The sequence below is a fragment of the Diabrotica virgifera genome, chromosome 6 (genome assembly GCF_917563875.1).
Source record: "Diabrotica virgifera virgifera chromosome 6, PGI_DIABVI_V3a".
NCBI lineage: Eukaryota > Metazoa > Arthropoda > Insecta > Coleoptera > Chrysomelidae > Diabrotica > Diabrotica virgifera.
The window spans coordinates 100183340-100197373 of NC_065448.1; the positions used below are offsets into that span (position 1 = coordinate 100183340).

The following is a 14034-nucleotide window of genomic DNA, read 5'->3' on the forward strand; positions in this document are numbered from 1 at the left end:
TTTTAACTAATTCTATATTGTAGGAAACTTAATTGCGCAACTTTTATGTCAGTACATCTTTTCTGGGAAATTAATACTTTTAAAGTTATAATCAAAAAACGAAGAAAAAAATCGAATTTTTCCTTCATTTTTTGACATTTTAATTATTTAAACAATGTTCCGGACCTTTTTGAGAGGGAGGATAACTCAAATATTATTATTTGAGTTATTTTCAAGCAATTTCTGCAAAAAAATTTGAGTCACCTCTCAACGTCCATCTCAAAACAGATGGGCCCTGGACTATTATTAACGATTATTAAAATTCTTACTCCTTTTGGAAGGTGTAGGCACCTGAAAATTATTTATTTCTACAATGCTTGGTATATTTATTTTACAAAAGTAAACTTACATTCCAATTTGACATTTTAAGGAATATATCCAATAAACAAAGGATCTATTGCTTATGAAAAATAACAATAAAAAATATAACCAGAGAAAATACTAACAACACATAAGCCAAGGCTTAAGTAGCTGTTTAAATACCGGCTCTAAGTCTACGATGCAAAATTCAATGTTTTGTCGCTGTTTTCGCCTTAAAAGGTGAATTCATTGCATCGCGATGTTTTCCCTTAAATAGGGAGGGTATGTTGATTTTACTTTAGAGTTGTGACTGCATAGCTCCACTGAGGATGCATAGATGCTGAAATAACTATATTATGGAGATGGTTTTCCTAGACGAAAAGAAGGTAAATACGTGGCCTAAGTGTCCTTTATTTGCTTTCTTCTATATTCGTCGTCTCTTGTGCTTAGATATTGTAAAAGCCAAAGATACGGGATGCAGCCAGAAAGCAGTTTCTTACCGAAAAGTCTTGGATTTAAATTATTGTTTACTGTTTTTATTTCAATTATTCTAATTGTATAAAAGTAGTAACCTTTGCATCTGGGGCTTTTCGTGTTCCTCGTATTACGGGAGATGTCGCTGTTTTGCGTCTCAAAAGGTGAATTCATTGCATCGCGATGTTTTCCCTTAAATAGGCAGGGTTTGTTGATTTTGCTTTAGAGTTGTGGCTGCATAGCTCCACTGAGGATGCATAGAAAATAGCTATATGGAGATGGTGGTCCAACTCTGAATCAAATGAAAACAAAAACTGCCTTTATCTTTTTCATCTTTACTCAGATTTGAGTACCTGAAACTGTCTTTCGGTCCTTTTCCTAGACGAAAAGAAGGTAAATATGTGGCCTAAGTGTCCTTTACTTGCTTTCTTCTATATTCGTCGTCTATTGTGCTTATATATTGTAAAAGCCGGAGATACGGGATGCAGCCAGAAAGCAGTTTCTTAACGAAAAGTCTTGGATCTAAATTATTGTTTACTGTTTTTATTTCAATTATTCTAATTGTATAAAAGTAGTAACTTTTGCATCTGGGGCTTTTCGTCTTCCTCGTATTACGAGAGATGTCGCTGTTTTGCGTCTCAAAAGGTGAATTCATTGCATCGCGATGTTTTCTTTTAAATATGCAGGGTTTGTTGATTTGGCTTTAGAGTTGTACAGGAATTATATTAGCATCCCAAAAGCAATTCATATCCATTTAATTTTTAAAGGTCTAAAAACAAACATTACTATTTGTTGTAAAATAACTAGGTGACACAGATTTCCCAATATAATGCACTTGTTTCAAGAACGCTTTTGTCAGCTATTTTTGATATGAATATTTCACGGTCGAATCGTGTCAGCAATCATAATAAACAATTACAAGTTCATTTATAGATACGGAGAAAGTATTACAGATCATTCGTTAATCAATCTTTATTGATTCAATATTGAGACATCAAGTTAGTGAGAAGATAGACGTTGCCCACCAACTAGTTACTGTCACATTTAGAGTTGGTGAATAAATACATATCTAACCAATAGTGTTCTACATCATCAATCCCCATCATAGGGGGTAACTCAAGGGATGAGATAACTCATTTCAATTTTCCAACAAAAATAAATAGGGATCAAACTTTGTTGTGACATATTGTGTGAAAAAGAGAGTGAAAAGGGAACTATTATTTGATATGTACCAAGAATTAATATTAGTTATTCAGCGAATGTGAGCTTTTTCTCGTTCGTAATTTTTTTATGTAAATACACTGCGCGTCAGAGAAAACGGGCGGCACACAAAATTGGTCATTTTTAATGTCTCGAATTTCCTAAACCTGTTGTCCGATTTAAATCATTTTTTTAATATGTTATATCCTTATTCTTTAGCAATGTCGCTGTAATAATATTGTTGTTAAATAGGTAAATTTTTATTGTATACCGGGTAGACCAATCAAACTGTGTTTTTTCTCACAGTTCGCAAACCCAACTATAGCCTCAGACTTTCTTAACATTCTGTTTATTGATTCATTCTCTTATGTTGGATAATAAAAAAGTTAGGTACCTACTTTAACAACTAGCCATGTTCTTCATCAATACAGAGTGTTTCTAAATAAGTGCGACAAACTTTAAGGAGTAATTCTGCATGAAAAAATAATGACCGTTTGCTTTATTAACATATGTCCGCAAATGCTTCGTTTCCCAGATACGGGATGTTGAATTTTTTCTTACAAACTGACGATTTATTTATTGCTATAAAACCGGTATATGTAAATAAAATATTGGTAGGTTTTTAGAGGTAATTATAGCGCATTTTTTGACACACAATTAAGAATTTTATATTCACCATTGGCGTGCATACAGGTAATATGACCCGTATGCATGTTTACAGATGCTTGCGTGTGTAGACACCAGGGTGTTGAAATCAGTTAGGGTTTGGAGAAACGGTACATTTACAGATGCTACCGCGTGATGACACCACGGTGTTGAAACCAGTTAGGGTTTGGAAAAACAGTACGTTTACAGACGCTAGCGTGTGTTGACACTAGGGTGTTGAAATCAGTTAGGGTTTGTAAAAACAGTACATTTACAAATACTAACAGATTTGGACACCAGAGTGTTGAAACCAACTAGCTTTTTTAGTGGTTATACATGCATAGATGCTAACGGCTATTGACTTTGATTTTATATACCTACTGTTGTGGAAAAATATTTAAGTGATTTAGGTAGTAATAAATAATTAAACGTTGTTGGGATATAAACAATAATATATTAACACAAAAAACAACATAAAAAATAATGTTGTTCTGAAGCTATGTGCTTGTGGCATTTTTATAATTAACTATTTAGATGGGAAATAAGCCACAATTAAATTAAAAAAAAATAATTTTATTAACGTTTCGACGCCCAAATCGGGTGTCGTTGTCAAAATACAAAATACGTACTACTAAATTAAACAAAAATGCTGTTGTTTAGTAAAAAATACTTTAAAATGTATAATATATGTATGAATTGCCAATATAAATGAGTCAGATTAAAAAATTATTAGTAGAATTTTTTACTAAGCAACAACATTTTTGTTTAATATGCAGGGTGTTTGGTAAAGAATGGGCCATAGCTTAACCTCAGGCTCCTGAGGTTAAAATGGGCCGATTTAAGCTAACTTACCTTAGTACAAAGTTTATAATAACCGAGATACAGGGTGTCAAAGTTAAACTTTTTTTTTATTTATTATTGAATATTTCCTGACAGATATGAGATAACAACATGAAATTTGGTGCGTGGGGTTTTTTTGGGTCGAGAAAACTAAATTCCCTACCAAAAATTATGTATTGCCCAAAGGGCGCCACATACGCCTTTCAGCACTTATTCATTACGTTACATTTTTTTATCCCTCACTCTGTATAATTTTGACATTAAAAGTTTTATTCTCTTATTAGTTTTACTTAAAAAAGCTATACTTCTTTCATCTCTCTAAACTCAACCGTTTTCGAGATAAACGCATTTTAAATCTGCGATACACCATCATTTTTAGCATAATATCATTGTAGTTACACCCGAAAAATAACTTAAAACCATAATAATTGTGCCAGTTCTCAAATCTATGGCATTGCATCGCAAATTCCATTTGAAGAAATTTGCGATACATTTTTGGATAATTTTATGGTTTTAAGTTATTTTTCTGGTGTAACTACAATGATATTATGCTAAAAATTATGTTGCACCGCAGATTTAAAATGCGTTTATCTCGTAAACGGTTGAGTTTAGGGAGATGAAAGAGGTATACCTTTTTTAAGTAAAACTAATAGGGGAATACAAATTTTAATGTCAAAATTATACGGAGTGACGGATAAAAAAAATTGAACGTATTAAATGAGTGCTGAAAGGCGTATGTGGCGCCCTCTGGGCAACACATAACATTTGGTAGAGAATTTAATTTTCTCGTCCCGAAAAACCCCCACGTACCAAATTTCGTGTTGATATCTCATGCCTGTCAGGAAATATTCAATAATAAATAAAAAAAAAGTTTAACTTTGACACCCTGTATCTCGGTTATTATAAACTTTGTACTAAGGTAAGTTAGCTTAAATCGGCCTATTTTAACCTCAGGAACCTGAAGTTAAGCTATGGCCCATTCTTTACCAAACACCCTGTAGTAGTATTTATTATTTTGACGACACCCGATTTGGGCATCGAAACGTTAATAAAATTATTTTTTTCAATTTAATTGTGGCTTATTTCCCATCTAAATAGTTAATTATAAAAATTCCACAAGCAAATAGCTTCAGAGCAACATTATTTTTTATGTTGTTCTTTTGTGTTAATATATTATTGTTTATATCCCAACAACGTTTAATTATTTACTAATACCTAAATCACTTAAATATTTTTCCGCAGCAGTAGGTATATAAAATCAAAGTCAATAGCCGTTAGCATTTATGCATGTATATTAATTACTAAAAAAGCTAGCTGGATTCAACACTCTGGTGTCCAAATCTGCTAGTATTTGTAACTGTACTGTTTTTCCAAACCCTAACTGATTTCAACACCCTAGTGTCAACACACGCTAGCGTCTGTAAACGTACTGTTTTTCCAAACCCTAACTGATTTCAACACCGTGGTGTCAACACGCGCTAGCATGTGTAAATGTACTGTTTTTTCAAACCCTAACTGATTTCAACACCCTGGTGTCTACACACGCAAGCATCTGTAAATATGCGACCCGTATGCACGCCAATGGATTTTAAAATTACAATTTGCTGTAGTTTTGGAAAGTGAAGTATGAAGAAACAGTTGAGTTAATGTAGCATGGACTTAGCGGAACTCCATGTGCTAGTTTTAATCTAGCCCGTGTATTTCATTTCCTCGGTACCACCCATATAAGAGAGGCATTTCCCTATCCGCCACCTGCGGAAGGGTGGGGGGGATGGTGAATCTAGCAACTACACACAGGATTCACCATACACACAATAATAAACCTGTAATAAAGTAATTTGTTGTAAAGGTAAATAAAAATCTTGAAAATAGTTTATACTTATATTTATTATATTTGATATAAAACTTTTAATCACATAAGTGTATTTAACAAGCCTAAATCGGGCTTAAGTATTTTTTAATAGCTTCCGAATCCTTCTTTATCCAAGCTATGTTAACATCATTGCTTTCCAACACTTGCTGTACACATCTTTCGATCCATGAGTTTTTCTTGTCTGTAAAGAAACGTTGAATATCTTTCTTTTTCGATTCTTCAGCAAAATCTTGAGTGACGCGTTTAATAAGATTCTGAAGAAGCGTTGCTGCTGTAAACCTTTGCGTGATAACGTTCCAATTTTCCTTTATGTAGTTCCAAGTCAAGTCACGTCCTAGTTTCGTTTGAGCAGCAGCTATCAATACAAAGACCGAATCTTGCGTTTTAACGTTATCCTAAAAATAAAACAGATACAAATATAAAAACATATTTGGCCAAAATATAATAATATTATTGGGCCAATAACAGTCCACCTCGATATTTGGCAGTATTTATTAGATTTTGAGGATATGAGGAAACAGGTCGATTTTTTCTAATGTTAGAACATTCTTACGATACATACATCTGTCATTTGTCAGCCACTTCCCTTCCACTTCCTCAACCCCTTGTTTTTAAATATGGAATATACCATGTGCGGTACCTCATTAGAAAGGCATTTACATGGCATATTCAGAAATAACGATTGTTCACGATTTTTTTTTTTTTTTGATATATGCACAGTCTTTTCAAAAAGTCTCAATTCATTTAAAGTACAACACCTCTTAAAAATGAAGCGTAACGCCTATGGTTTGCTAATATGTATTTTTTTCTGTCATGGACACCATTTTGAACATCTAATTAATTAATTCAATATTCATCATTCTCTTTGACTTATCCTTATACGGGGTCGGCTTCCCTAATTGCATTTCTCCATACAATTCTATCTTGAGTCATATCAATATTAATCCCCTTTACCAACATGTCCTGCCTAATCGTCTCCCCCCACGTCTTCTTTGGTCTTCCTCTCCTACTCCTTCCAGGAATCTGCACTTCAGCAATTCTTCGACCAAACCATATCAACCTATGCTCTCTCATTTTGGCATCAATTGGTGCCACACCTAGACTTCCCCTAATATACTCATTTTTAATTTTATCCTTTTTTGTCACTCCACTCATCCATCTAAGCATTCTCATTTCCGCCACATGCATTCGTTGTTCCTCTTTCTTTTTCACTGCCCAACATTCAGTTCCGTACATCATAGCCGGTCTATGGTTGTTTTATAGAATTTTCTCTTCAACTTAATTGGAATTTTCCTGTCACACAGCACACCACTCGCTTCCTTCCACTTCATCCATCCAGCCCTAATTCTACTGCATGCATCTCCATCTATTTCTCTATTACTCTGTAATACCGATCCCAGGTACTTAAAACTATTGCTTTTTACAATCAGTTCACCATCCAAAGATGTTATTTGTAGTAACTCCATCTTTAAATGAACATTGCAAATACTCTGTCTTTGTCCTACTAAGTTTTAAATCTTTTTCCTCCAGAGATTGTCTCCACTGCTCCAGTTTTTGTTCTAAGTCTCTTTCACTATTTCCTACTAACACGACATCATCAGCATACATTAAGCACCATGGAATGTTACCCTGTAGTTTCGCTGTTATCTGGTCCAAAACTAATAAGAATAAATACGGACTAAGCACCGAGCCCTGGTGCAATCCTACTTTCACATGAAATTTATCAGTCTTTCCCACACCTGTCCTAACACTAGTCGTTACACCACAGAATCTCTGGAGGAACTCTATCATATGCTTTCTCAAGATCAATGAATACCATATGAGCGTTTGTTTCTTTACTCCTGTATTTTTCCATCAACTGCCTTATAATGAAAATTGCATCTGTTGTTGATCTGCCCTGCATAAAGTCAAACTGATTCTCGGATATTTCGGTCTCTTCACGTATCCGTCTATCAATTACTCTTTCCCATATGTTCATGGTGTGGCTAAGCAATTTTATAGCCCTGTAGTTTGTACATTGTTGTATATCTCCCTTGTTTTTGTAGACAGGTACTAGTATACTGCTTATCCATTCGTCTGGCATTTGTCCAACTTCCATAATTCTATTAAATAAACCTGCTAGCCACCTTGTTCCTGTCTCTCCCAATGCTCTCCATACTTCCCCAGGAATATCATCTGGTCCTACCGCTTTTCCTTTCTTTATTTTTTGAAGCGCTTGAGCCACCTCCGCGTTTGTTATTTTGGTGACCATTGCTGCTACTGTCTCCGTTGACTCTACAGGCTGTCTGTCAAATTCTTCATTTAATAAGCTGTCAAAGTACTTTCTCCATCTCTTTTTGACATCTTTTTCGTGAACTAGTATTTTATTATTTCCATCTCGGATACATCTAATCTGATTAAAATATTTTGCTTTCTTTGTTCCCTGTTTGGCTATTTTATACAGGGTGAGTCATGAGGAACTGTACATACTCCTACCTCGTATAGAGGCTCCTATGGGGAGTAACAAATGACCATTAAAAAGTGTCTGCTCCCATTGTTTAATAATATACAGGGCGAGTTTCGCATTTTGACAGAAATTTGTATTCGTCATAATTTTTGAACGGTCAGATCGATGTGTATTTTGGCCAATCGTTAGACTATTACCACCTAATCAACTAATTTATTCAAACTAGAAAAAATCAGATCCGGCTTTAAAAAAATTAGTTCGTTTTGGTCTTAGAAAAAATTTCACCCTGTATACGCTTTTTGAAAACTCTAATATGAATTTTACAAATTAGACAAATAGGCAATTAAAATGGCATATTTATTTTTTTCCGCACACGATTACTTAATTTTTTATAAAAAAATCAAATTTCACTATGAATTAAAAGTTTGGTAAAGTGAACCATAGATTTAAAAAAAATAACTTTTATTACAAAAATTAATTTTTTTTGCACAAATAAGTAATTTATGTTACCATCCAAACAACTGATTTATTCAAACTAGAGAAAAATCAGGTCCGGCTTTAAAAAAATTAGTTCGTTTTGGTCTTAGAAAAAATTTCACCATGTATACGCTTTTTGAAAACTCTAATATGAATTTTACAAATAAGACAAATAGGCAATTAAAATGGCATATTTATTTTTTCCCCACACGATTACTTAATTTTTTATTAAAAAATCAAATTTGTCAAAATCGGAATTTTAACCTAAAAATGAAAAAAAAAATGAACTCACGGTTTAACTCGCTACAACTCTGTTCCATTTTAATATTTTTTTTTCTGAAATATTTACAGCACATACCTCTTACCATTGTGAAGACTATGAAAGTTGTTGTAGATTTTCAGTTTTCTTCTTGTAAAAGTTGCAAACTTGTAAATCGCAAAAATTAGGTGGAAAAATTTAAAATTTATCAATTTGATCACGTCTATGTTAAACTATAGAGTCCAAAAGAAGTGTTATGGAAAGTTTTAGATCTAGACGTGTTATAGAAAAAAAAAATGGTAAAACTTTTAATTTTAAGAAAAACGTAAATTAATTTTTGTAAAAAAAGTGAATTTTTTTAAATCTATGCAAAAACTTTGCCAAACTTTTTATGCATAGTCAAATTTGATTTTTTAATAAAAAAATAAGTAATCGTGTGGGGAAAAAATAAATATGCCGTTTAAATTGCCTAGTTGTCTTATTTGTAAAATTCATATTAGAGTTTTCAAAAAACGTATACAAGGTGAAATTTTTTCTAAGACCCAAACAAACTAATTTTTTAAATCCGGGCCTGATTTTTTTCTAGTTTGAATAAATCAGTTGATTGGGTGATAACATAAATTAAATATTTGTTCAAAAAAAATTCATTTTTGTAATAAAAGTTTTTTTTTTAAATCTATGGTTCACTTTACCAAACTTTTAATTATTCATAGTCAAATTTAATTTTTTTTTTATAAAAAATTAAGTAATCGTGTGGGGAAAAAAATAAATATGCCATTTTAATTGCCTATTTGTCTAATTTGTAAAAATCATATTAGAGTTTTCAAAAAGCGTATACAGGGTGAAATTTTTTCTAAGACCAAAACGAACTTATTTTTTAAATCCGGGCCTGATTTTTTTCTTGCTTGAATAAATCAGTTGATTGGTGGTAATATAAATTAAATATTTGTTCAAAAAAAAAATTAATTTTGGTAATAAAAGTTAATTTTGTTAAATCTATGGTTCACTTTACCAAACTTTTAATTCATAATCAAATTTGATTTTTTTATAAAAAATTAAGCAATCATGTGCGGAAAAAAATAAATATGTTATTTTAATTGCCTATTTGTCTCATTTGTAAAATTCATATTAGAGTTTTCAAAAAGCTTATACAGGGTGAAATTTTTTCTAAGACCCAAACGAACTAATTTTTTTAAAGCCGGACCTGATTTTTTTTAGTTTGAATAAATCAGTTGATGAGGTGGCAATAGTGTAACGATTGACCAAAATAAGAGACACATCGATCTGACCGTTCAAAAATTATGACGAATACAAATTTCTGTCAAAATGCGAAACTCGCCCTGTATATTATTAAACAATGGGAGCAGACACTTTTTAATGGTCATTTGTTATCCCCCATAGGGGCTCTATACGAGGTAGGAGTATGTACAGTTCCTCATGACTCACCCTGTATATCTTCGCTTCGCCTTCCCTGGTATCAAGTTGATCGTATAGGCTTTTTTTTTATTATAATATCGCATCGACCACGCAGGGTCATTAGCGCATTTAGGTTAATGTAACAATAATTTATATAAACAATGTATATACATAAGTTAATAATGATATGTTCGTTACAATGTGGGTTTTAGATCTTTTGAAGTATTTGACAGTCTTTAAGGTACGAAAATATTTTTTTAGTATCTGTATTTTCTTCTAGGGCCTCTTTTAGGGAGTTGGGTATGTTATACTTCCGTCGTTCACTGTTATATTTGGGACACTGGATTAAAAATGTTTTCCACCTACCTCTGCCGAAAGTATACTTTTCCGGACCTGATTGTAGGGAGCAAAGTTGAACTTTTCCTCCCTAGGGAGGAAAAGTAAAAGTGACGTCATGGTATTTCATTTATGAAATATAACTTATTGACGCCCTGTACAATATCTATTTTCTATTACGTAAGTATCTATACACTTTAACGTTTATTTAAAAACACTATGTATTTTGCAGAATGGTAAAAAACAGTAAATTGTTATTCTGATTTAACAATGTTTACATTAATAATTTGACTTATATTTTTGACAGTTGACAGTTATATTGTACCTACTTGTTAGTTTTAGTTCTAATAAATTTTGTTGGTTAGTTACATAAATAAATTAAGTAAAAATGAAAAAATGACTTGTTATTGGAGGAAGGTGGAAAAACCATATGTATAACATGGGAGTAAAGTGCCTTTTTTCTCCCTTGAATGATTACTGCCTCCGCTACGCGTCGGGCTGTTGTCTCTTCTGTATACATTTTTGCGATACTCATAGGGTCTGCTGCGTTCTCACAGTTTTCAAAAAAGTCTAATAACTGTTCGTAAGTTATAGGGTACTTGGAGTTTGGGTTGTCAAATAATATTTTAGTGTATTTTAGCATTTCATCCAGTGTTCTTTTTTGTTGCAATATTTTGATCTGTTTTTATTTTTTTCTCTTTATTTTTTGGTGTTATGAAAGTAGGTTCCTCTATAGTTGTAGTAGCTGTTGGAGAGATTTGGGAGATTGTGCGTTTGTTTTGTGCTTTGTCTGTGTTTAGATGCTGTGTCTTATTTTCTAGGTCGATTTTAAGAGTGTTTGACTGAGTTTTTTGGATTGGTGGATTAGTAGTTGTTATTTCAATCGGGAAATTTATTTTTTGATGTTGGATTTCCATCGCTTTCAGTTATTCAATCTTGGGATATTTGTGGTTCAAAATCTGTAGTTCTTTGTTTGTTTGTGAGGAAGTAGTTTGGTCGTTTGTGGGTGATGTTAATTTGGGATTTAGTGTGGTGTTAGGTTCCGGTTTCTTTAATATCTGGGTACCTTCTTCGTGTTCTGTTCGTGGTTGTTCTTCTAGCTGACTATATTCTTCATTGGCAGAGTTATGTATGTTCGCTTGATGGTCAGTTTCCATTTGATTAATTGGACTACTTAATGATGATAAAGAAGGACAGTCAGAATCTTGATGTCCGACCGTCTTGCATCTGGAGCAGTTTAAACCGTCTATGGAAATGTATATTCGATATGATGTATGGTCGAAAGAAATTAGGAATGAGTCAGGAATCGATTCATTTTCTAAAGGACTTATGAAGATTTGCCTTCTAAAGCTAAGCACGTGGCTGTATTCCGGGTCTTGCATGCCTACTCGTAGAAACGTCATGTTGGAGACGGATTTTATACCCATAGTTTTTAGGTGCTCTTCAATTATGCTATTAGGTATAGTAGGAGATACACTAGATATGATTAATCTCTGGGCAGAAGTTATTAGTCTTCTTATTTCAATTTGGTTGCTGTCAATAATTACATGTTTGTGGGAGCTAAGAAATTGGTCAACTATATATTTAGACGAGAGGTAGATGCAGATGCGGTTGTTTGCGATTTTGGATGCCCAAATAACATTTTTGGGCTGTACTATTGATCCAACAGCATTTACATATTCAAAAACTTGTATTCCTTGTATGGTTGAGAGTATGATACCTTGGTCTTTTGAAGGATGTTTAAAACTGTTTAATGCTTGAGAGTAAGAGATATGTGACGTAGTCGGTGTATTTCGTGAAGTAGTAGTCAACTCCGGTTCAGCCATCATCCCGTTGAAAGTTTACATGCATTGGAATAGTGGCTCTGAAGCCGGACCTGGCCACTTAACAAAATTGAACGGCAGCCTAATCACTTGAATCAGCAAAAAGTTGTCGATAATCGATAAATTGGATTGAAATCGATAAAATATTGCCTTTTAACCTCTGATTTTATGGTTAGATATAAATAATGTAATTTTGTACTCACAGAATCGTTGGTTTTTTAACACACTGTCACATTTAAACTTTATCTTACAAACAGTATAAAAATTAAATTATATTTCAACTTTTAACTACTTGAATTTATAAATTTGTCGGGACCGATATAAAGCTGTAAGATTTGCTCGCTATCAGGGCCGGCTCTCCCCATCGTATAGGCTTGAATACGCTTCTCCTTTGGCTTTTGCTACTGCTACTTTCGCTTCCTTTTTCGCCACCATATAGTTTTGAAGATCTGTGTCGGATCTGGTTTCTTGCCACTTTTTATATAATGTTCGCTTCTCTTTTATTATTCCTTGTACTTCGTTTAACCACCACCAAGTCTCTTTATCCTCAAACTTTTTTCCTGACGTTTTTCCCAAGTATTTCAATAGCAGTCTCTCTAATACTGTTGGCCATTTTTCTCCAAATTGTGTTAGGGATTCCTTTCATGTTCCAACATATTTTTTCTACTATTCTTTCCCTGCATAGGCCTTCTTTCTCATCTTTTAGAATCCACCACTTGATTTTTTGTGGTCCTCTCCGATATTTTTGTTTAGTTTCGCTTTTTTATTTCTATGTCCAAAACAAGCAGCTTATGTTGTTGGCTGACTGTCTCACTAACTATTACCTTGCAGTCCTTGCATTCACGTATGTCTTCTTTCCTTATCATGAAGTAGTCTATTTAGGATTGATGTTGTCCACTTTTGTAGGTAATAAGTTGAGTTTCTCTCTTTTTAAAGAATGTGTTAACAATCGCCATATCCAATGATGTTGCTAATTCAAGCATGTCATCTCCAGCTTCATTTCTAGTTCCAAAGCCTAATCCCCCATGTATTGTTTCATATCCTGTCTTGGCTTGGCCCACATGTACATGAAATCACCTCCTATTATAACTTTCTCCTCTGCTGGAATATCACTCAGTACGTCTCCTAATTGGTCATAGAAAGCTCTTCTTTCATTGGAGGAGCACACACACACACACACACACACACACACGCGCACACGCACACGCACACACACACGCACAGGCACACGCACACGCACACACACACACACACACACTCACACACACACACACACACACACAACCCACACCCACACCCACACCCACACCCACACACCCACACCCACCCACACACACACACTCTTAATTAATTCAATGTATCATATGTAACTTCTAATTTATTTAATTTTCGTTACATTACAATTAATTTATTGCTTTTGTAGTATTTGCTTTAATTCACTTTTGATGTGACACAAAAATGACATATTAGCAAACCATAGGAGTTACGTTTCATTTTTAAGAGGTGTTTTAAGAGGTACTTTAAACGAATTAAGATTTTTTTGCCAAGACGGTGCAAATATCGAAAAAAAAATCGTGGACAATCGTTATGTCCTAATACTCCATGTAATAAATGCCTTTCTAATGATGTGCCGCACATGGTATATTGCCTATTTAAAAACAAGGGGTTGGTGGAGTGGAAGGGAGGGGGTTGATAAATGACAGATGGTAAAAATGTGTCCCCTTAGAAAAAAAATCGGCCTGTTTCCTCATTTCCTTAAAATCTAATAAAGACTGCCAAATATCGAGGTGAACTGTTTTCATTGGCCCAACGTGTATATACATATTATACAGTGAGCACGTAAAGGTTGGAATAAATCCATTTTTTCGTGAATGGGCAATTTAAAAAAAAAATCCCGAAACAGGTC

General features: G+C 33.6%; 1 protein-coding gene across 3 annotated transcripts in view; it reads right to left on the bottom strand.

Moving 5' to 3' along the window:
- Positions 1–5365: 5365 nt before the first annotated feature.
- The window catches only part of LOC126886651 (puromycin-sensitive aminopeptidase-like), a 101671-nt gene continuing 93002 nt past the window's right edge, over positions 5366–14034 (bottom strand). For all 3 annotated transcript variants that reach the window (XM_050653646.1, XM_050653644.1, XM_050653645.1), the window contains one exon: positions 5366–5766. In XM_050653646.1, coding sequence (XP_050509603.1) covers positions 5434–5766 — 333 coding nt within the window. In that variant the 3' untranslated portion in view covers positions 5366–5433. The remainder of the gene's footprint in view (positions 5767–14034) is intronic.